Raw genomic sequence first — 22,778 nt, forward strand, 5'->3', positions numbered from 1 at the left:
AAAACGTAAAAATCCAGCCCTTCACACTTCCTACCAGCACAGCACATAATATTCAGCAAATTGTGCTGTCTGCTGACATTAGAAGAGAATGGGGACTGTAATATTATATTTGCATGTAACATCACTCTCAAACATCCTAAATGGCCTGAAAACAGGACCTATAATAGGGTACTAAGCACTAAGGCTACTTCCAGTTCCTAGCAGGGCACTTGCATCCATTAGATCCTAGCCTAGAGATAAGACAGCCCAGGGAAATAAGACATTGAGTCACATTACCAGGTTCAGAGGGATTTCAGAGCTGCAGGAACCCTAAGAAGTAGTATGCTGCCAGCGCTCCTTTTCTGGAGCTTTGCAGAGTACATGCAGGAGAGGTGAGCTGGCTACTGATGAGCCTTCCTCAGCCACACATTTCCAAGAGCCAAGTCTCAGCTCTCCCCGAGGCCACTATGAGACTGAACTATTGTAGTCCTCACCTCAAGGGCAAAACCCAGGGCTTCTCTGACCAGATTCAGCAAATGAAACTCCTTGTTTGTCCCTCTGTGCTACTTCTGGATCTGTCTACAGTGACTTTCCATTTGGCTTCTAGATGACATGTAACAGTGGCACTGTGCCTCCATGCTGATGTATTTCGGAGGACTGAAAATGTTAAGAGACCTTGCAAGAGGAGTGCTGTGTATGGAAGTTAACTCTTATGAATAGTCCTTCTGCCCCAAATGTTGTTCTTCAGAAGAGAGACTGTTCTATAGCACAGCACAGCTTCATGAGCATCCTACTAACTTAGGGACCTTTGTTTTGTAGGTCTTCAGTTCTGACGTTGCATTAGATAATAAGCAAAGTATGAAATCACGTGAATTGAGTGATTTAATTTTAATGTGGCTTCTGCTTCCTGCATTGATCCAGCAGTGCAATAATTACACAGATAATCGCTTTTTTTGAACTGCCTTTCAGGCTGCCCGTGACAGACCTCATTGCTCTCCTTGTGCTTTTAAGGCAGGTGGTGTGGCCACTTCCTAGATCAGTAAGATCACTTTCAGAGCAGGGTCAAGTAATTTTACTGTCTAAATGGGCAAATGGCTTTCTTTGCCAGATGACAATTAAGGGCCACGTATCACTCTTGAGACAACAGAAGTGTCCTGCTTAGATTAATGCAGTTTCAGACAGTGCCGTGAAAAATAATGTAGATTAATTACATATAATTAGCACACTATTTTAGAATTACTTTGGCATAAAGGAGGATAGCTTGTCTTCTGGAGATTTTTCTACCACATTAGAGGGCTTTTGGCCATGCTTGTCTCAACAGATTCACTTCTAATAGAATAAGAGGCTCTATTCTTAAGGGAGGATATTTGATTAATTGTGTTTGTTTTATTAGCATGAGGGAGGAGGAAAGTATTTACATAAACAGCATTTATACAGCACAACATTTGCAATCCAAAAGCGTCAGTGAGCTGCTCTGCAGGCAATGCAGAAGGGGATTGCTTTATCTTAAGTTGAAGTAAACCCACAGTTAAAGTAAATACGCAGTAGCAACACCACCTAACAAAGGGAACATGAATAACTTTTCTAATTTAAGATGAATGTGGGAGGATATAGGTAGGCAGCAAAAGAAGCTGGAAACCGATTTCCAGTGTGATTCATAGAGATTTTCAGCAGTTGCTTGCACAGGTAAATTATAATAGTTGACATTTACATACAGCTTTTCACTTATTAAAATCTGATGGGTTTAGGGCTGCTTCTTTTTGGCAAATGAAATACTGAAGAACAACAAAATTAAGAAACTGGCTCATGGTACTGACTGTGTCGAGTGTCTTGACTTTCAGACACAGAACCGATCCCCTGATTCTGCAGAATACTGCTCACCTTTAAGAGAGAAATTAATTGTAAGATGAATGGAGTTGCCGCCAGAAGTTAGGAGAGGATTTCACTGGAATTGTACCGATATTGTCCATGACTTATGAATAATTGTAACCAAAAGGATGTGCTAGTACTTTAATAAGGTTATTTCTTTGTTCCACGCTCCTTCATTACCAGTAACAGAATCACTCCCTACCTACGCATTTACCAAGACCAAGGGAGCTTCCTGTTGCCATTACATTTCCAGCCCCTTCCTCCTACATTTCGCTTCTCATTCCATATTACACAACTAGATTTGGTGACATTTTTCCTTAACACAAATCAAAATTAGGTGTTCTAACACAAGAACAGAAAACAAGAATAATCCAAATGATGTCCACAGAGCTCTACTACATACTATAAATTAAAGCAGCATTTGACCCAAAGCTAATATAAAGTGACTCTGAAACAGTGATGACACATGGAAAAAAAATTAGAAAGCCAACAGTAATTTCCAAACAGCACTTTCCACATTCTTTGGTCTTATGTATCATTGCTTCTGTTAGAGGCAATGTAAAAATAATTGCAAAAAATATCCATACCATCTAGAGGACCACCCTCCCTCCCCCCCTTTTCCCCTCCACCCCCCCAAAAAAGTGAGGAATAGGGTGGTTGTCCATTCACAAATTTGTGTAGGGATGCACTAGGAGCATGACAATATTACTGAAAGATTAGTTTATTGCTTAATTCATAAACTTCAGTTCAGAGCAACAATTTACTTTTACTTGCAGCTGATATTAATTTTGACCCAGCCTTTTAGAAGGGGTAATGCTGTATCATTTCAATATCAGCAATTAAATACTTCGTACTAAATGTATGTAAATGGCAATGACAGACATTAAATTCCTTTCAAGTCCTTCGCAAGCAATTTTCTTTCAGCACTGTAGCATATCAAGATTACAGGCTGTCAGCATCATTCTATAGACTTTCACAGTAAATAACATTCTCCAATGAAGTAGAGACATGTTCATTAATAACAATTTATTAGTACAATTGGAAGGGATCTGCAGTAAATCTTTACAGCAGAAAACTAAACGTGGCTCTATGTTGAGTCCAAAGTGTGCATGTTACTTCTTAAAAATGCACGACAAACATCTTGTTAAAAACAAACAAGAAAAAAGAACGTCCCCCTTTCCCAACAAAAAGGAAACCTCTAAACTAACAAAAAAGCAAATGGTAGAAAACTGTATTTTGGGCAAACCAAGTCAGCTCCAAATAATTTTAATAGGAACCTACTGTGGCTTCTGAAATCATCGTTGCATGCATATCTCTAGTCATATTGGATTTCTCTTTCAGCTTTGACTGGAGTAATGTGTGTTCCATTACACCAATTTGTATGTCCATCTGAATGGTTTCCTGCTTCAGTTTTGTTAAGGCCTGTTTAATCTTCACTAGAGGAGCTGTTCAAAAAAAAAAAAAAAAAGATAAACAGTGCAAGATAAACAGTGCAACTCTGTGTCAGCTACTTAACACAAAAGCATTATTTTCTATAATTCACTCCTTAAAATTGAACAGTTCAATGAACAAAAGGGCGTTCTAAAGACATGATTGTACTGATACATCATTTTTAATATGCAAGACACTTTAAAGATAGAAACAGGTGATGACAATTTTGCTGCCTTCTTGACATCTAAGATCTGCATCAACATTAAGATAGGTTTGTCAATGATGCATTTTGCTCAGCTGAAAGCCTCATCCCAATACCTGACTTTGGGTTTGGTAGAGAACTGAAGACACCTTCAGCAGGAGGTCATCTTTCCTGTGAAAAGCTAATAGTGTTTTGTGTTCTGTACTTTGTTTCTAATCCCTCACCTCCCACTAATATCACCCTAGTGATGCTGCTACTGCATCATACTGATCGTTATAATTCTGGGCTCCAGATTTTATCTTGACCCTTGGCCATGCTGTCATACAGAAAAGGTGCTGTGAGGCAGGTCAGTAGCTCCTTCACAGTGGAGCAAGGGTGCACAAAATTTCCCTGAACGATAACACTTAAAACTACTTGAGTAAATTAGCTGTAATGGTTACAGTTAAATATGGATACAGCTTGCATATTTAGCCCTACTGTAACATGCATCCATTTATTTCTGCATTCATACTCCTTATACATTTGCAACAGAATGCATTTATCAGCAAAAATCTCAAACAACCAGATCCCAAGTCTGAGACAAATTCAAATAGGAATGTACTTTTAAACATTAAAAAAAAGTCCAAACATCAAAACACCAAAATGAATTTTCTCACTGACTCCAGCCAGCGTTAGTCAGGGAATCTACCAGCTATTGCCAGCAACCATTTCAGAGTAAAAGGGGTTGAACCTGTAACGTGAATTTCTTCCAGTGAGTTGATAACTAGTGAAAGCAGAGACAAACCCACAAACACCGCCACCCCTTTTTTTTTTTTTTAATTTTACAGATAATTTACCAAAGGGGGAAATCCTGGAATCTCTACCTTCTGCAGACTTAAATAACCTTTTCAAAGAGGTTTAGACTCCTGATTTTCTTAGACACTTAAAAATTTTAATATTGGTATTTTAGACTAGTAACTCATTCTGGTCTTGTTTTATTTTTCTTTAATAAAGCACAAATTACGTGCCTGTCACTGAGGAAATGCAGGTGTGGTTTGAGGGAAAAACATACTTACCGCCATCAGTCATACTGCTTCCTTTCTCTTCTGTTTCCTGCTTTACTCTCTCCAATACTTCTGTAATCTTAAAATAGATATTTTTTTCTTAATGAAACCAGATGGATGTCAAGTTAAAAAAAAGAAAACAAACAAACAAACAAATCTGCTGAATACCTGCAGTACTTAAAAAAAAATGCACTAATCCTAGTTGCTGTATATGGAAGAACAATTTTTTTTCAAGCATTAAGAAAATTTTAATTTAACTAAATTAATGTTGTAAAAATTACAGCAAAAAGAGTAACAAGTTGGCCAAGCATCATGGTGTTACGGAGAATCTGCACATCCCAAACCAATAAAAACAACAGTGTAAGTGTTGCAGTATGATGGTGGATGGAAGGTAGGAACCAATGTCCCTGCAAACTAAGATTCGTCAAATGATCATGCCAGCTGCCCTCTGGGAGTGTCAGAATTTCAGCAGATGAAATCTGAGAAACAGCACTGGAGCAGAAGATGGTGCAGCAGTCAAGTCTGTTGGCACTGGCAGGGGCACAGGTGTGTAAAATGCATGTATGAAGAATAAAAGTGCATTTCAGCACTGACTATCGACAAGTTTGCCTTTGTAGACAATGAAGAAAAAGCAAAGACATGATTCTAAGGTGCAGTCTAGGTAATAATTTAGCATTTTTGTCTATATTATAAATATGGCCCTTCATTGAGGCTTCAATAAGCCTTTTCAGTAACAAAAAAGAAACACTGCTGCATTGTTATTGCATGCCTACAGTGGTACTGGTGTTGCCAAGTGGGCTAAGATTTGATTGCATGCCTCAAAGCAGATCAGTAGTAATATCCAATGTGTCGTTTATCTCAGATATGCACCACTGCATCTGCATCGTTTGAAGGCTGCCAACTACATGTTAATAATTACTAATCAGCCAATAATTTCCAAAGCACAAACACGTTATAAAACTGAAGTCATCATAAAGCACTCTTTTTTAAACTTACTTCCTTGAGAGCGAAATAGAAAGAAGCTCTAATTCTGCAAAATCCATATACTCAGAAATCTTTGTTAGAAAACTCTCGTTAAACTGCTGTGTTTATCACCTACTGCAGTTGGACTAGACGATCGTTCTGGTCCCTTCCAACTGAACTATTATATTCTATTCTAAAAAGACTCAAACCTGTTTTACAATTTCCAGCACATTCTTACTGTGTAATCTATTTTATGTGACTATTTCAGACACTTTATCATTTAATAAATAAAGTGGGTTTTTCAAACTTTAACAACAGAGGAGTTAAAAAAATTTCTGAATTGTAGCAAAGGTTGGAAATTTTGGAAATCAGGCAGTAATTATAAAAGAAATGCCATGAAACACTCAACATAATGAGGCAGTTAGGAGTCAGGGGATTTTTTTCTTTAAATTTGTCAGAACGCGGATTTAAAAAAAAAAAAAACACACCACAAAAAACCACCAAAAAAGCACAAACCCACCAAAAAACAGTTTTAGGTATTAACATAATTTGACTGGTATGGAAAGTTACTATTTAGTCAAATATTGTTTTTAAGTGCTTGGGAGATGAAAACTTCAAATTTTAATTTTAACTAAAATTAAGAGTTAAGCTTTTCTTCTTCCAAAGAATTTATGGACATAATTTGATTAGTCCTTAATAATTCTAGGACACAGGTTATAAAATACAGAACATTTACCCTCTTTTAGAAACAAAGGAAATTAGCTCACAATAGTTTGTCCAAATTCACAAGTTAAAAATAAATGGCAGCCTGGGTTTAAAATTTAGGGACTGGACTAGATCACCTCCACTAAACAAACAGATTAATCTTTAACAGGAGAACAAATTAGAAAGAACTGGCTTCGTAGAACCACAAACACTAAATGCCAACTCTCTGAATATTGTTTTAAAATAAGCAAAAGAAATTATGTGAAGATGTGTTTTACCTCAGAAAGCACTCTAATCCTTTCAGTTACTCCTCCACTCCCCTCCTGATACTTCTCTTTAGCCTGGAAAGAAACATGGTTTTTGCTGTAATGTCAAAGCTGAAGAGATGTATGCAGATAGCTCAGAGAGAACGTCAAAACTTGCTCTCACGTGTCCCAATTCCAGAAACACTCCCACAAAGTCCCAATTACGTTTATAGCACTACTCATATGAGGACAGGCTTGAAACATCAGCCCCTGTAATGACTATCATTCAAAAATTTAAAGCAGTTTTAAAAATTGTAATAGCCCTAATACATACACAATAAAAAGCATGTTTTCTAATTATTTACATGAGGAAAAAAACATAAAGAAAATTTACCAGAATGCAGACAGAATTGAATCCTGAAACCTAGACTATTTCTTTGTCAACAGTGAATTACTATCTTGCAGTTTCTTAAAGATTGATAGTAAACAGAAAGCACAGAGATCAAATCCTGTTAGTCTTATTTTAATGTCATGCCCACAAATAGGAGGACTAGCCAAATGGCAGCTGCTACAGGCCTCCTAACTAGGGGATCAAAAAGCTTCTCAAACAGCACTCTACTGGCATAAAAACTAAATGAAGTAAAGAATTAATCAGAGGCCTTCGTGCACGAGTTAGTCTTATATTAATCAATATAAGAGATTAGTGCTGGACTGAGACTGTAGCTTTTCCACTCATCACAGATGTGTGAACTTCACAGGGAAAGCAGAACTAGCGATTTACTAGCTGCTCAAGATTGGCAACAGATTTACATAATAGTCAGGCAAAAAACATTTACTTTCCTCTGTAGAACAGTTGAATAAAAATAGCTAGTTTAGCTTAAAAACTATGTAATTTGACAGCCAGTCAACATTTCCTCTGCTTTATCCATCAGCAGAATTCACAGATAACTCCTCTGAGTCTTCTTTGCTTTCATGCTCACTAAATAGCAAGTTAATATTAGAGAAGGCAACAACAAAAGATCAGTGCATTACCTCACTCAGCAAGGCTTGTGCTGAACGGTACTCTTGAACCAAGTGCTCCAACTGATTGTTGATGTACTTTTCCCTGCTATTGATCTTTTCCAATGTCCTGCTGATTTCATTATGGAGTTTGTCAAGGTAACCCTAGAAAATCATATTCTGTGGACTGATGGTATACCGGGAGTATGTAAAGAGTATTAAAATGGTGCTGTAATTAAGAAAGGATATGGAAGCCCACAAGTAAGAGAGAAAAATAGTACAGAAATGCTGTGTTTGGCCAACAAAAAATTATTCCTAATGTGTTCTGGTTTGCCCACCTCCAAAACACGTATTTCAAGCTTTACTGCTTCCATCACTCTCCCCTCCTAAATTAATTACAAACCTCAATGTCTGTAAGTTACTCTAGCAACAGTATTTGACGGTATTTTGGTTTTCAGATTGTATTATTGTATTATTCTATTTTGCCCTCTGTAGTCAGGATGTATTTATGGTAATATATACATTCATGAACCCTAATATCCCTGTTAATTCTCACATATACACCTCTTTCCCACAAGACATTTTACTAGTCCCACTGTCTCTAATCACTATTATCGTATATTTCCCTTTTTAGTTTTACAGCATTAGCACAAATAAAATTAAGGGAAAAAAATCAACTTGATTCTTAACGTATATCAAATAAAAGAGAAAATAAAAATGCTGACACATCAGTGAAATATTCTGTATATACAAGACATACCCTAGTTTCTTTCAAAGAAGATTCAATTCCGTCTTTATGTTGATGCATTTGATCTACATGAATCCTCCAATCCTAAAAAAGATGCCACAAAGTAAAACATAGGTAAGTACAACTTTTATCTTTCTCTGGTTACAAAGAACTGGTATGCAAGACAGGGTCAGTTCTCTTTTATACTATTATCATGTATCATTCTGTCACTGTCATGTTCATATCCAGAGGCACTTGCTTAACGTGACACAACTTGTAACTCCTAAATGTCACATGTGACACTCAGATCCATAAACAAACACTGACATCCTCACTGATACCACAGTAGCTAAAAAGTCTGCTTGATCTTCATGGAACTATTTCTGCTAGAAACCACTCTGGGCACAAATACTGAAAATATTGATTATAGCTGCACTAGCTCAGCTTATGCTTGGACAAAATGAGTGCTTCAAATGCCCAACACCTACCAGTTCCAGATTATCAGATCTTCCCTTTCTACTTAGTCCTTACCATTATCAGGAGAGGAACGGAAAGAAATGAAATAGGCAGAAATGCCTAAACTTGTTTTTGATAGTGGGACAAAATTAGAAGGGGGAAAAGTTATTGGCAGCTTCTAGGTCATAGGAAACGTATATGGACTCAGGGATGGGCGATGAGACAAGGTACTGTTTTAACTTGATAGGTAGGCATCTTTTACTTAGAAATCAATTCCAGTTCCCCGGCTTTATCACAGATTTTTCCTTATCAGTCCAAACTACTTACATCTCCCAGACCCAAAGCACAGCTGCAGACAGTGAGTTCAAAATGAAGCAGAGTAGCAGCACTGCATAATTATCGCTATTTCAGTACTGTGCTTTTGAACATGCTAAAAAATGTTTTTAAATAGTGGAGGCAGTAACAAGAAACAGACCTGGCCAGTTACACTAATGGATAAGAGCATGCAGAGTGAACGTTCACACGTTAGAATTATGTAATGGAGTACCTTGTCAAAATAGGATGATAAGGAAAAGGGGGAGGGAAACCCCGAAATCTATTGAGACACAGACCTGTCAGAAAAATGCTAATGGAGAAAAGGACAAGAAACAAAGCTCTGCTTCTGAACCTGCAGACAAGAAGCAGCAGCTGCATCCATCAGTCTGGGATGGGGACCCGCAGGTCCGCAGACACATGGGGCTGGGCTGCAGCACCTGAGCAAGAGGAATTCCCAATCCCAGAGCTCCTGGAGGATACAGTTACTTACAATGTCTCATAACAGGTACAGAACAAATCCTGGCTTAAAACAGCTGTACACTTAAACATGTGCCATCCTTTAATCACAGGCAGTGCCACTGATTTCAACTGAGGCTATCCCCCTGCATAGGACACGCACAGAGCTACCAATGGCCTGGTGCTTCTGTCCCACTATCTTGGAAGGGCACAGCCGAGTATCTGCAACAGCTGCTCAGCCCATGAGGTTCACCCGCTGTGTACAATTTTGCTGCTGCCCACTATTCCCTTCCAGAACAAAACAAAGGCTAGTAGAGAAAACATGCTTCTGTTGTATGTTGGGCTTTAAGTTTGCAGCAGACTCAAGGTTGGTCTGGTGACAAGTGTTCCCAATTTGTCAAACTTTGGAGTTTAAATAAAAAAAATTCCCACCCCTGCTCAGGATTTTACAAACAACTTGTAGTTTCTAATGCCACTGACCCTCTCCTAGTACTATGTATACATGTACTGCATAGAAAACAGAATATGACGCTTTTGTTGTAGAATGAAAAAACATCAAACACTTCTCTCCAGTTATTTAAGAAAGCATGATAGCACAGAAGCTAGAAGAATAATAATCCTCTTTTCACGTTCATTTTGACATATTCCTTAAAGCCAAGAAAGCATTAAACTGGAAGGTAGTAAACCCCAGTTCTTACAGTGGCTTTAATTTTCCATATATATATGTTTTAATTTCCTAGCGTGAGAATCAAGCATGATGTTCTCTGTAACAGATGGGCTTGCCAAGGATCGGAGAAAGGTGGCTCAAACCAGGCAATTCTTCACGTAGAAGAATGCAGTATAGCGTAAGACAGGCAAGCAATTTAACAGATAGTTTAGAGCTTATGCTATTTTTGGCAGGATAATTATCTTTCATTGAATTCTGTATCACTGCTACAGATTGCTCCAACAACCCAACTAGCTGGGTCACAACAAATGAGCAATTTCAATACTGCACTGATCTGTGAGTGCTATCCTAGAGAGGATGTTTATGGCAACTCCAGGAATACGTCCTAGGTTTGGACTTTGATTTGCCAAAGATAGACGTCTGTTTCTAAGCTGCTCATTCTAGACTCCTTGAAATAGATTATGGCGAGAGATACCCATGTCTAAGAAATGATGATTTTCATCTTGAGGTAGTTATCTGGATAGGTAAATAAAGTCAGTCAAAAAAGTACTCACTTCATTTTGGTAAACATAAGGAGAGCCTGTGGTGACTAGATCAGAGGTACAGACATACTTTATTGCCATTTAAAGTTCAGCAAGATGAATCCCATGCAAACAACCTTTCATGTGTTCGACAAATGGAACAGTTGAAAGACAAGAAGTTCCAGGAAGATGTTTTACTAGCTGCTAAACTGAGGGTATAATTTTTCAGAACTATGAATACATTGGAAACATTTAATGATTTAAGATGTTCTTAAGACGTCTGATTAAACATATAGAAATAAAAATATGGAAATAGGGTGCCTTGTAAGTAGCAGAAAAAAATTATTATTATTATATAATATTGGAAAAAAAACTACTGAAAATTATTGCTTCTAGGGTCAAAGTGACAAAGATTCATACAAGATAGTATTGGAGAGCCCATTATTCACAAATCTTGGCATGAAAAAAAGAAAAAAAGTTGTAAATTGAAAGTAAACAACACTGAAATGACACTTTAATCACCATGTGTACACATGCAAAGCCATTCTCACATACCTTATTGTCAGTCCTGACCGTAACTTTCAGCTGTGGAAGCACACGTTCCACTTCTAGATTCCACTCTGCTGCATCTATCGTGGACTGTAAAATTTCTTCTTGCTTTGCAGAGTCATTCATGTCCTGTGTAAAAATCACGAAGTTTGTATACGAAATATCATCATTATGCACAGTGAGAACTGTTAGAAATCATGTTACGATGGTTTACAAAGTTCATAGTCAGGAAAAAACTTATATCCAGAATGATCTAGACTACAGATATAGTAGATTTCTTTAATGGCTTTAATTCTTTGAATTCATAAAGACTAGGAATTAAAAAAAAAAAAAATATATCTACTCATCATACTTAGAATTGAAAAGAACAAAATGTGTATAATAAGAAATTATAATACATTCCAGAAATAGTAAGGGGCACAAAATTAAAATACATTCAAGAAACTAATACCATGTTTCCCTAAAAGTCTCTGCACAAATTTCTTGCAAATGTTTCCAGCAACCTTGCAGCGATAACAGTTTTAAAGCTGGATGCACGTTTTTGTTTTAAAATAAGCTGATTCATTTCTGGATCAAAACTGGGAGGGGTCGTTGACACGCCGGAGGGCTGTGCTGCCATCCAGCAAGACCTGGACAGGCTGAAGAGTTGGGCAGAGAGGAACCTGTCGTACATCAATAAAGGCAAGTGCAGGGTGCTGCACCTGGAGAGAAATAACCCCATGCACCAGTACAGGTTGGGGGCGGACTTGCTGGAGAGCACCTCTGAGGAGAAAGACCTAGGAATCCTGGTGGACAACAGGATGACCATGAGCTGCCAATGTGCCCTTGTGGCCAAGAAGGCCAATGGCATCCTGGGGTGCATCAAGAAGAGTGTGACCAGCAGGTCGAGAAAGGTTATCCTCCCCCTCTGCCCTGGTGAGGCCCCATCTGGAGTACTGTGTCCAGTTCTGGGCTCCCCAGTCCAAGAAGGACAGGCAACTGCTGGAGAGGGTACAGCAGAGGGCTACAAAGATGATTAGGGGCCTGGAGCATCTCCCTTATGAGGAAAGGCTGAGGGACTTGGGTCTTTTTAGTCTAGAGAAGAGAAGGCTGAAGGGGGATGTGATCAACACCTATAAATACTTAAGGGGTGGGTGTCAAGAGGAAGGCACCAGCCTTTTTTCAGTGGTGCCCAGGGACAGGACAAGAGGAAATGGGCACAAACTTGAATGTAAGAAGTTCCATCTAAACATGAGGAAGAACTTCTTTACTTTGAGGGCAGAAGAGCTCTGGAATAGGCTGCCCAGGGAGGTGGTGGAGTCTCCTTCTCTGGAGACATTCCAAACCCGCCTGGACAAATTCCTGTGCAACCTGCTCTAGGTGCACCTGCTTTGGCAGGGGGGGTTGGACTAGATGATCTTCAGAGGTCCTTTCCAATCCCATGTGATTCTGTGATTTCAGTTGGAACGTTTTTTCAAGTTTAGACTATAAAAGGACTTTCACACTTAAATCCAACAGAAATAAATGGCTGCTACAGATGTAAAAATATCTCAAGAGAGGACTGATGGGTAACAACTTACCGATCTGTACGTCTGTGCCTTTAGAACATTCAGGTCAATAAAATTTTCTTCATTGTCCGACTCTTCTTCCTTAAGGAAAGTTGCAAAGTAGGACTTCAGTAAGTATTGCACAATCTTTCTCCATAATTCTATTTTGCAGGAGCACAGGACAAGCAGTATTAAATTCAAAATTTCTGACATGGGAAGTTTATGATAATGGAGCTTGCATTTACTTAAAAATCTTATGAGGAGACACAATATCTGGGACAAGCTGAAAGATGAAATCTACTCCACATTTTCCTCAGGGTGCCGCAGTATTAAAAAACTAAACCAACCAGCCAAAAAAAACCCCCAAACCTAAGCCCCCTCGCATGAAATGGGCCATTATCAATAGCTGTACGGTAATTGTAATTTCTTACGTTTCCTAAAGCTTTGCATTAAAAGTAAAACCAAACCAAAACAAAAACCAAACCACAACCAGACCTGTACACAGTTTTCACGTTGTTCTTTGCACTACAGATTTGGAGCTGCACAATGATGCCACATTTTAAAAGTATGCAGAAAAATAGAATTCCAATTGAAGCAATTGATTTGTTTTCTTGCCCATGACACTACACAGTGGGCTGGTGGTTTTATAGAATTATCTATTACAGTCTCAAAATTGCACTTCTCAGTTACCATGAGCAGCTCAGAGCCCATCAATGCATAGGTCAAAGACGCTTTTGCCATATGTTACCCTCCATTTATCTACGCTAAATTTCACTTGCCATTTTATCACCATTTTATACACTTCATCCTTATACACCTTGTCATTCTGTCGCTTTTCTGTTAGCCATCATCTTTTCCACCAAAGTAAAATTTCATCATTTACCTCCTTTCTAGACAAATCATGAATGCTGCAATAACACGGGTCTCAGTGTAGAACCCTTCAAGACTTAGTGAAAACCTCTGGCCTTATTCCTGTACTTTACCTAGTTTTTAACTAATAGGGTCCACTTTATTTTATTCTGGCATGTTTGGCCCCTAGTCCCCTGAATACTTGCAAGAAATTAATGGTGACTATAGCGGGACTGTCTTTTGCTAGAAGGATAATATATATTTGTACAGCACTTAAAAGAACATACTACAACACTACTATGACAACAACATGCCTAGTTATCAGACCTGAGGAACCAAACTGTGCAGAATTCCTTGCACAGCCCGCCTTGCTGACTTCTATTCACCTAATTCCCCAAGATTTACAGAACTAGGCTTGCTTCTGTCTGCCTCATCAATTTTATTCAGAAGAATCAAAACCAGAAGAACGATCAATGAACCTCATCATTAGCATTTAACTACTGGAAATACCGCTAAATTCAATTATGGATACAGCTAATGCATACAAGACATATCAATACATTGGCAGCAACAATGGACTGGGGGAAAAAAACCAAAACCATAACATCAGCATATAGTTAATCCCTGTAGAACCATTAGGGGCTCTAAAAAGTGGTTATCCACTTGGTATAATCCTAGCTCAATGGTTTTATTAACACACAAACTCAGAATAGCTAATAAAACGTTAGTTGTGAAAATCATGGCCTCAGATACTACCTGAGAGCAAATCCAGAGGTTCTTTGAAGGGTTTCAACTGTGCTTTAGTTAAATGTTTCCTCCCCACTTCCCAATTTAACAGCTTAGACCTTAACGAGACACAGAAAAGAGCAGACAGCTGACTGTTTCCATATTTAAAGCTCTTAGCCAACAGCTTACATTTCTGAGGCTGGTCAAACATGCAATACAGAATGTCTCTTATTGTTCTCAGAATTATTCAAGACTTTTTCTGTGGTGACTTCAAAGCTGGTAAAAATGCAACCAGGCATCCACATCACAATAGCTGCATATTGTATGAAACTTGGGAATAAAAGTTTGGAATTTTTCTTGTCTAATAAAAATGAGAAAAATAATTCAATACTTAGGAAAACTATAAGAAGAGGTAGAAGAGAAACAAATTCTTCAACTATTACACTCTTATGGACTGTTATGGTATATAAATTGGGAGTATGATCAGAACCATATGACAACATTACTGGCACACTGTTTCAAACTTTTATGACCTTTAATTTTTCCCAAGCACTTGAAAAATGAGAAAACTAAAATGGGATAGTTGTGGCATTTTCTACCCAGTACTGCTGGGCTTTAACACTCCAGAAAATTGTTTTGTCCTCAAGTAATTTACTGACCCAGCAACTGAACGCTTCCATGCTCACAGCTTTCGATATTTTGGTTTTGATCTGCATTTATTTTGCACAGAATCATCAGTTTTTGGAGAAATCAGATGTGAAACTAACTTTTTGTAATTTTCATTTTGTCTTTACCTAACTTCCTTATCCAGAAAAATCTTGTTTAAGTCAGCAGTAAAAAGACTCACTTGAGGAGACTGACAGAGGCCTGTGAAAATGACAACATCTTATGATAACATTATGCTATTAGGTAACAGTGAGACTCCAACTCTCATAATCTTCTGAGAAAGTCAATCAGCAAGAAACAACTTCTGTTCAACATCCATCCATCAGTAAGTCCTAAAAGCATATTTGAACTTACAAGTGTATTTCATAGGCTGTTTCATAGACATGACACCTTCACCATAATTATTACAGTTAAAAAGCAGGATAAATAAACCAGTTTATCCTCAAACATTGCTGTCTTGTTGGTAAATGATATTTCAAAGCAGAAAGACTTCTGCAGTCAGAATGGATGACTGGATATTACCATTTCATTTGTAGAATATATAGCAATGAGCTGCCATGACCTTTCTCTACAGAAACAATTCTGCAACCTTTATTTAGGTCTTTGCTGGTGTTTTTAAACAAATGCTTGGTTTCCAGTTGTTCTTTTCCATCTACCCTGTTCCCAAATCTTAAGGTCAACTAAGTACCAAAGTTACTGTTCCTGATTTACAGTGAAATCCTAGTTACAATAGTAAGCCCTCTATTAATTAAGCACTGGGCAAATTTTAACCAAATATGAGCCAATTCCGTACATGGGGATTGAAGTTCCGTTTAAAATCAACAGCTTATATCAGCAGAAAACAAACAATTCTGAATCTATGCAATTTTAATGTATAGTTAAATTCCACTTCACTTTACATTGACTATAAACGCACGTAAGAACATAAGTTCTGTTGCAAAGAGTTAACAACCTTATCTGAAAGAAGACAAAAAACTCCACAGAGAAGCTGACGATGCAGGAAGCAGATGCAGGAAAAAAGGGCAATGGAACAGCTAGCAGAAAAGACTTCTTAAACAAAGCCAAATAAAATGAACAGTGAGAAAAATTTCCTCATAGCTGACCAATACTTATATAATCAAAACCAGTTAGGTAGATCTACCTCAACATCCTCTTCTAGTTTATTAAGCGTTAATTCTGCATCATCTTCTGTTATTTCTTCTTCTTCTAGCTCTTCTGTTGGATATGCTGGCCTGAAATTAGCACAAACAGCAGCAGAGCTTTTAAACACAGTAAATTGAAAATACATCTGTAAATTGTTCCTAAGCGAATGAAACAGTTCATGAGAAGTATGGATGATGTGGAATACGACTAGACAGTGTCTCACACACTTAAACAAATAAAAGTAACACTCAGCCTTAAAAGTCTTTGTTAAAGTCTGTCTTAAAAGTGAGAGTTAGTTATTATGCCAAGCAGTACAATACATTCATACTGCAAAGACATCTGGGGAATAAATTTGAGTCGTTTTCTGTTTTGGTCTACCCTCTTAAAATTTAAGTGCAAGTCACAACAGACTCATTTTCGGCTTATAGTGGAATTTGTGTACTAAATAGAAGTAACAGTAAAATAGTTCCAAGGTAGAAATTACTTCACTGTATCCATTTCAAAACCCATCAGAGGAAAGGAATGAAATAAAGAGTACTTTTAAACAAATTTTCATATTCTTGAAATTATCTGTCATCTAATTCCTCCTAAAATTTCCTTCGGATTAAATAGTTACTGTAGCCTACTTGTAACATTCTCACATACTATTCATACCTCCAACTGAAGAGACCAAGATTAATTGATAGGACCTAAAAGAATATTAGTATGTTTCAACTCACCTGTCAGACTAACAAGCAGTTATGCATAGGAAAACGACCAAAAAAAGGTCATCAGTCAAATCTTTACGAGTTAGCTACGTCTATTAATGGCCCAAACTCATCCTTGCTGGTAACAGACTAAATTGCATGAAATTGCATTAGGCATTAATTTGTCCCACTGCTTCAAGCCTAGTTGAATTTTGCATCCCATGAAACAGCAAGTAAAACATTTTTGGTAATTACTATGTTTTATCTTTACAAGTACAACTTACATTTGTTTGCTGGAAAACAAAGCATAAGGGAGGATGCCTAAGAGTATACTATACCTTTTCCAGCTAAAGCCAGTGTATTTCAAGGCTTCTTCAGCTAAACAATCAAGAACATAGCATGCTTGCTCTCCATAGCCTGCCTTTAATTTTGAGGGAGGAAAATCCACAGGCCTTCCCTAAAATAAAGAGATATACTGCTTATTAATGGCTACCCATCAATCAAGTTTCCTCTCAAGGAGGTAACAAGATTTACTACTCTAAAACCAAAGTGTCCACTGTGTATGAAGATTTTACCAATGTTAATTCATATTCTTCCCCTATGCAGCTCCAGTCAGGCAACAGAAGGGAAAACAGAACAACCCAAGGAACAGATGCAGTGTAGAAATCTGAAAGCACATGGTAATAGGATGCTCACAGGGAGCAGAAGAGTTGGAAGCTGCAAGGGAGCTAGATGGTCAAGCATACGGGTGACACACTGGCAAGGCAAGAACAGCTATGAAGGAACTCAGGTACTGAGACCTAACCACCAGCTTTTCACCATTGCCTTGTTTTTTCCAGATTTTATTTATAAAGTATTTTATTTTTATGTATTGCTGTCCTGCAGAATAAATATCTTAGTTTTTTTATCAAGTAACTCTTTCAGAGAACAGCGTTCTTAATATCATTCATAGCTGTACCACAGTATGATCCTCCATAAGTATGATCTTCCATAAGATCATACCTCCCATAAGCTGATACATTCTCCTGACCTTCAGAGGGGTGGGGTGTTAATATTGAAAAAAATCCCTGTAATTCCTGGCAGTTTATGCAACCTTTTAATCCTAAAAAAAAAAAAAAAAAAACCCAAAAAACCCCCAAGAACACAATTCTAAATCGTTTCCTTCACTGTGGATTATACTATTGACTTTGGCAGGAGCAGGATCACAAGCACTGTGTAAATTTTCAAGATAAAATCTTTGTAAATTCATAGAATGGTTTAGGTTGGAAGGGACCTTAAAGATCATCTTGTTCCAACCCTCCCACTAGACCAGGCTGCTCCAAGCCCCATCCAGCTGGTCTTGAACACATCCAGGGATAGGGCCCCAACAGCTTCTCTGGGGAACATGTTCCAGTGTCTCACCACCCTTATAGTGAAAATTTCTTCCTGATATCTAATCTAAATCTACCCTCTTCCAGTTTGAAGCCATTACCCTTCATCTTATCACTACGTGCTCTTGTAAAAAGTCCCTCTCCAGCTTTCTGAGAAGCCCCCTTTAGGTGCTGGAAGGCTGCTATAAGGTCTCCCCAGAGTCTTCTCCAAGCTAAAAAACCCCAACTCTCTCCGCCTGTCAAGAAATTATACTACTATAAATGAGCAACATATGTGGCACTATAAGAAGTAAGCCTCATTTAATCCATTTTAAAGATTGTGGAACAGACCTAAGTGGAATCATATATAATATTGTAAGACCATTTTCATAGTGCCAGAAAGTTAGCAAGTAGGTACACACAGTATAAACTTCCAATTAACTAATTAACATAGTACGAACTTATAGATAGGAAAAGTCTGTCCACTCCTTGGGGACATAATCAGACAGCAGAGAAAGTACGTCATTACTGTTATTTCTGAAGGTGATGCATGGGCTTGAAATACACGTGGGAAAACAGCATGTTCAACACTTACAAATGATCGCAGTTCTGAGAGTACATTTGATATTATTGCATTGGGGTCATCATATTCTTGTGGCTGTTCGAAGGGATGTCCCGCTTTAGTTATCAGCCAAGCAGCAAGTGTGCAAAACATAAAGAACTGCTCACCGGGATTAGTGGGCAGTGCAAAGTAGTGCCTGTTTAAAAAAGGGGAAAAAATGGTAAATATTTTGAGCTCCTGAAGCTCTTACTGCATTATAGGCCAGCATAGGCTAGAAAGCAGTTTCTTTAACTGACTTTCTCAATGTGTGATCAATCTCAACTAAATTCAGGATGTCTAGTTTCACACATAACCACAGTAGAGTAAGTTTTCTACGTGCAGCTCACCTGTTTCCCTCTTTGAGTAAGCTATTAATCAACACTGGGCTTCAAAGGAATCAAATGGGAACTGGATATTCCTCTCTCCTGCCAGCAGGATTATACAGTTTCAGTTAAACACCACCAAATTAACGTTTCCACATAAATCCAAGTTACTTCTCTTATTTCCCTGAGCAGTCTCAAATCATGATGAGCTCAATTCTGTTCCAAATTAATTTTAGGGATGGAGAATCCATCCCATCGCTTCATAAAATACCACCACTAACTAATTAAGAGCCTATGCGACAGATACGTTCAAATGTCCCTTGCATAACATAAAATACCTAAAAGCTCAAATGAATCAAAAGTCAAAGAGCAGAAATTACCAATAACTTGCAGGCCATGAATGAGCTCAGATTTTGCTAAATCTCAGGCATTTTTCACAGGACAAGTGATTTACAGTGCAAGACAAAATTTAAATTTGAAATCCATCCTCTGAATTGGTTAGTAAAAATGATTGGTAACTACTGTCAACATGATAAAGCAGTCTACTTCAAAAACAAAATTAAAATGATCTGTTGCTAAAGCTTTATACCTTTACCTATGACACTGGAAGCCAGGGTGTATATTTGTCTCATCTTTTATCTCCTTTAGAACACATTGAAAAATGCTTTAGAACCACATATTGCTCTCCATTAAAGACAGTTTAGACAAACAGCACAAAGAACGGTATCTGTATTCAGCTATATAATTATGCCTCTTTAAAAAAAGAGGCAGAAACCTCACCTTCTATTCACCTCTCAGAAACCTCACCTTTTGCTCCAAAGTTCCCCAAACCTCTTCCCTTTCCCGTATTCCTCAAGAGTGGCAAGAGGCTGGTGTAGTTAAATCAGTGCGCAAGCTCAGATCAGGAGCACATTTTTGAAGCCATCCTTCCAGCCATCCTCACCTACTGTGCTTTGGGTCACTTTAGAGAGCAAGGTACACAAACTGGCTCTATTTTAGATCATGCTGAATTGAAAGACGTGGCCCTAATGAGAATTTGGTCCGTAAAATCAGACCACAGTGAGTCCCTTGCAAAATCTAAATCGTGCACACTGGATACTCAGAACCAAGCACTTCCCCTTAGACACAGATGCTCGCTAAGGGGGACGAAGTTTTGCCCCCTTGCTCCAAATATACTGATGGTCAGACAGCTAGCTAAAACCAGCTTACAGCCACTGAGCTCATCTCAAGCCTCCTCCCCAATAAGAGAATAATACGGATAAGAGAATAACTACATTTTTCCCTCCCTATGAAATTGTTGCTTATAGAAAGCTCAACTGTGTGATACGCTACTGTGGAGCCTGGTTGAAACTGATGGATGGATTTGAAAGTTATTTGGGCAGGTGGATGTTGGGAACACGTTGGTCCCATTTCCCAAGTTTCCTGTCTCCCACCGAAATTAAAAAAAAAATATTGTTACATATTAAGCAAATAGGTATTAGATATGAAAAATTAGACTTAAAAACAATAGGTCCAAGCCCCCCTTACAAATACATTTCCTCCAACAAACAGTTACCCTGAACACCAGAAATTCATTTAGGGTGAAATTATTTTTTGCAGAGATAACTTGGGTTTGAACATCTGCAGGCCAGTGTATCTACTCCGGGGCAGGGAAGGTTAAGTGACTAGTGACTTAACACATCTCAGCCTTTAGAGGGACTTCTCATTTTGAAAGCTTCAGAATCACACGGGAAGTTAACTGTTTTTCACTTGACTCGGGCACCTCGTCATCCAAGAGCAAGCCAGCCTTCCTTCCCCAGTCCCCGACCGCAACGGCCTAACAGCCCGGCCGGAACTTCTCCCCGCCAGCACTCGGGGTTCGCACCGAGTTCGGCCCGTGTCCGGTGCCTCTCCCTGCAGCCGTGGCGGCTGCGGACCCCCACTTGTAGAGCTTCGTACCAGGCGGCGCGACCCTCCAGCCCCAGCCGCCCCTCCCCCCCCACCGCAGCCAGGCGAACGCCTCCCGGGCGAGGCCGCTACCGCCCTCCCCACAGCCTGCCGCGGCCCCCGCCGCCGCCATCCACCCGGCGGAGCGGGCGAGGGGCACCTGGAGAGCGGCCGCATGTTGTGGCGCCTCAGCGCCTCCTCCTCGTAGCTGAGCAGCTTCAGCTTGTCCAGCAGATCCTCCATCAGCACGAACATGTGATAGGCCGCGCCCGGGCCCCGCTCCGCCGCCGCCCCCTCCTCGTCCCGCTCCCCTGCTCCACGCCGGGTCCCGCCGCCGCCCCCAGCTTCATCCGCCATCTTGGAGCCCCGCCGCCGCCCGTAACCGAGGCAACCGAGCTCGACCAATCCCCGCCTGTCGCAGCCTTGAGACCCACCTCCTAACCCAATCACACGCCGAGAAGCCGCGCCTGCGGAGCGCGAGCCACCAATGGCGGTGAGGCATGCCGGGTCAACATCCAATCACCGGTTCATCGGCTTTGTCACTTCCGCTCGGTCACCATGGGGACGGCAGGCCGCGGGGAAGATGGCGCTGTTATTGTGCTCCGGGGGCTGTGCATGGGCCGGCAGGGTCCTGGCGAGCCCGGGACGGGCGACTTATAAACGGTGTGGGGCCTGGCCCGGCCTGCAATCACCCTTCAACCCGCGGGAGGTGTATTAAAGCTTTGCTGCTTCTCTCTGTCTGACGTGTGGCTCAACCTTGGGCTTGTGTGTGTAAGTTAAAAGTTTACGCGATTTAATACTAGCCTGTGAATGTTGTCCCAAAACTGGTGGGATCGTTTGCCTGGTGCACAAGCCAATAACACGCGGAGTCGAGGTGTTAGCTATTTATTAACAGTTCTGTGCAGAAAAGGGTGCTAGGGGGTATCTCTGCAAAGCTAGCACACCCAGTATTGAAACAGTTCATTAATTTATACATTGTAAATTAGCATGATTAACATAGTCATTGTTGATCAACCTTTTACTAGTGCTTATAATTCCTTATCTTTAAACTGACTGGTGTAAGATGTCCTCGCTTCAATTAAAGGTACAGCAGCTCTTAATTTTACTGCGCAGACTCAGTGGGTGAGGGTTTTCAAGTGGAGGCGGGTATCCTGACTTCTAGAGGAATGGTTTTCAGATTATAATTAGTCAAGCTCACCTAAAGGGCACATTTCCTGTGGTATAGCCAAGTTTGGGCAATCAGCCCACTAAAGTTTCCGGTACCTGGTTTTTGGTCCAATTGTTCCTTCTATCCCGTTGTCTTGTCAAGAATGATTTACAGAGTTACAATCATAGAGGTTTAGATGTCATGAATACGTTAAGCCATGTAGGCTGAGAGAAGGCAGCAGCTATACCTACCAGGAGCTGATAGTGTTACATGAAACAAAAGTTCTTGAAACCAGAAGCAGTTTAGAGAGGAGATACAGCTTTATTTGACGTCAGGTGCTAGGCGGAAATCCACAAATCTAGCACACCCTACCGGGGACATTCACCCATGGTATTTATACACAAAAGATTCTCATTATTCTGCCTATCCAATTCATAACTCCACCTAGTCTTACATATTCATTAGGATGACTGAATAGCCTTTTTGCACATGCGTATTAAATTTTGCAGTTTCTGCAAAACAGTTCTGCACTGGTGTGAGCTCCTTGGTGGTCATTTGGTTAAGGATACCCTTCCCCACATTATCCTTTTAAGGTATTGAGTCATCTCAGGGCAGTAAAAGTTTACTGTGAGTTTGCCAGCTTCTTGATGATGATAAGGATCTTCCTTGAAGTAGCCACAACTCTGTCCTAAACAGTATAGGAGTACAT

The 22,778-nt window shown here is 39.5% G+C and overlaps 1 protein-coding gene across 1 annotated transcript; it reads right to left on the bottom strand.

Moving 5' to 3' along the window:
• Positions 1-2,861: 2,861 nt before the first annotated feature.
• On the bottom strand, positions 2,862-21,279 carry IFT57 (intraflagellar transport 57). The gene is made up of 11 exons (XM_074156025.1): positions 21,083-21,279; positions 18,668-18,830; positions 17,062-17,180; positions 16,036-16,126; positions 12,687-12,755; positions 11,134-11,256; positions 8,197-8,268; positions 7,470-7,601; positions 6,471-6,533; positions 4,537-4,603; positions 2,862-3,293 (listed from the first exon to the last, which is right to left on the bottom strand). The coding sequence occupies exons 1-11, from the start codon at positions 21,277-21,279 to the stop codon at positions 3,115-3,117; spliced, it is 1,275 nt and encodes a 424-aa protein (XP_074012126.1). The 3' UTR covers positions 2,862-3,114.
• Positions 21,280-22,778: the final 1,499 nt, after the last annotated feature.

This window comes from Numenius arquata, chromosome 1, assembly GCF_964106895.1.
Source record: "Numenius arquata chromosome 1, bNumArq3.hap1.1, whole genome shotgun sequence".
Lineage (NCBI taxonomy): Eukaryota > Metazoa > Chordata > Aves > Charadriiformes > Scolopacidae > Numenius > Numenius arquata.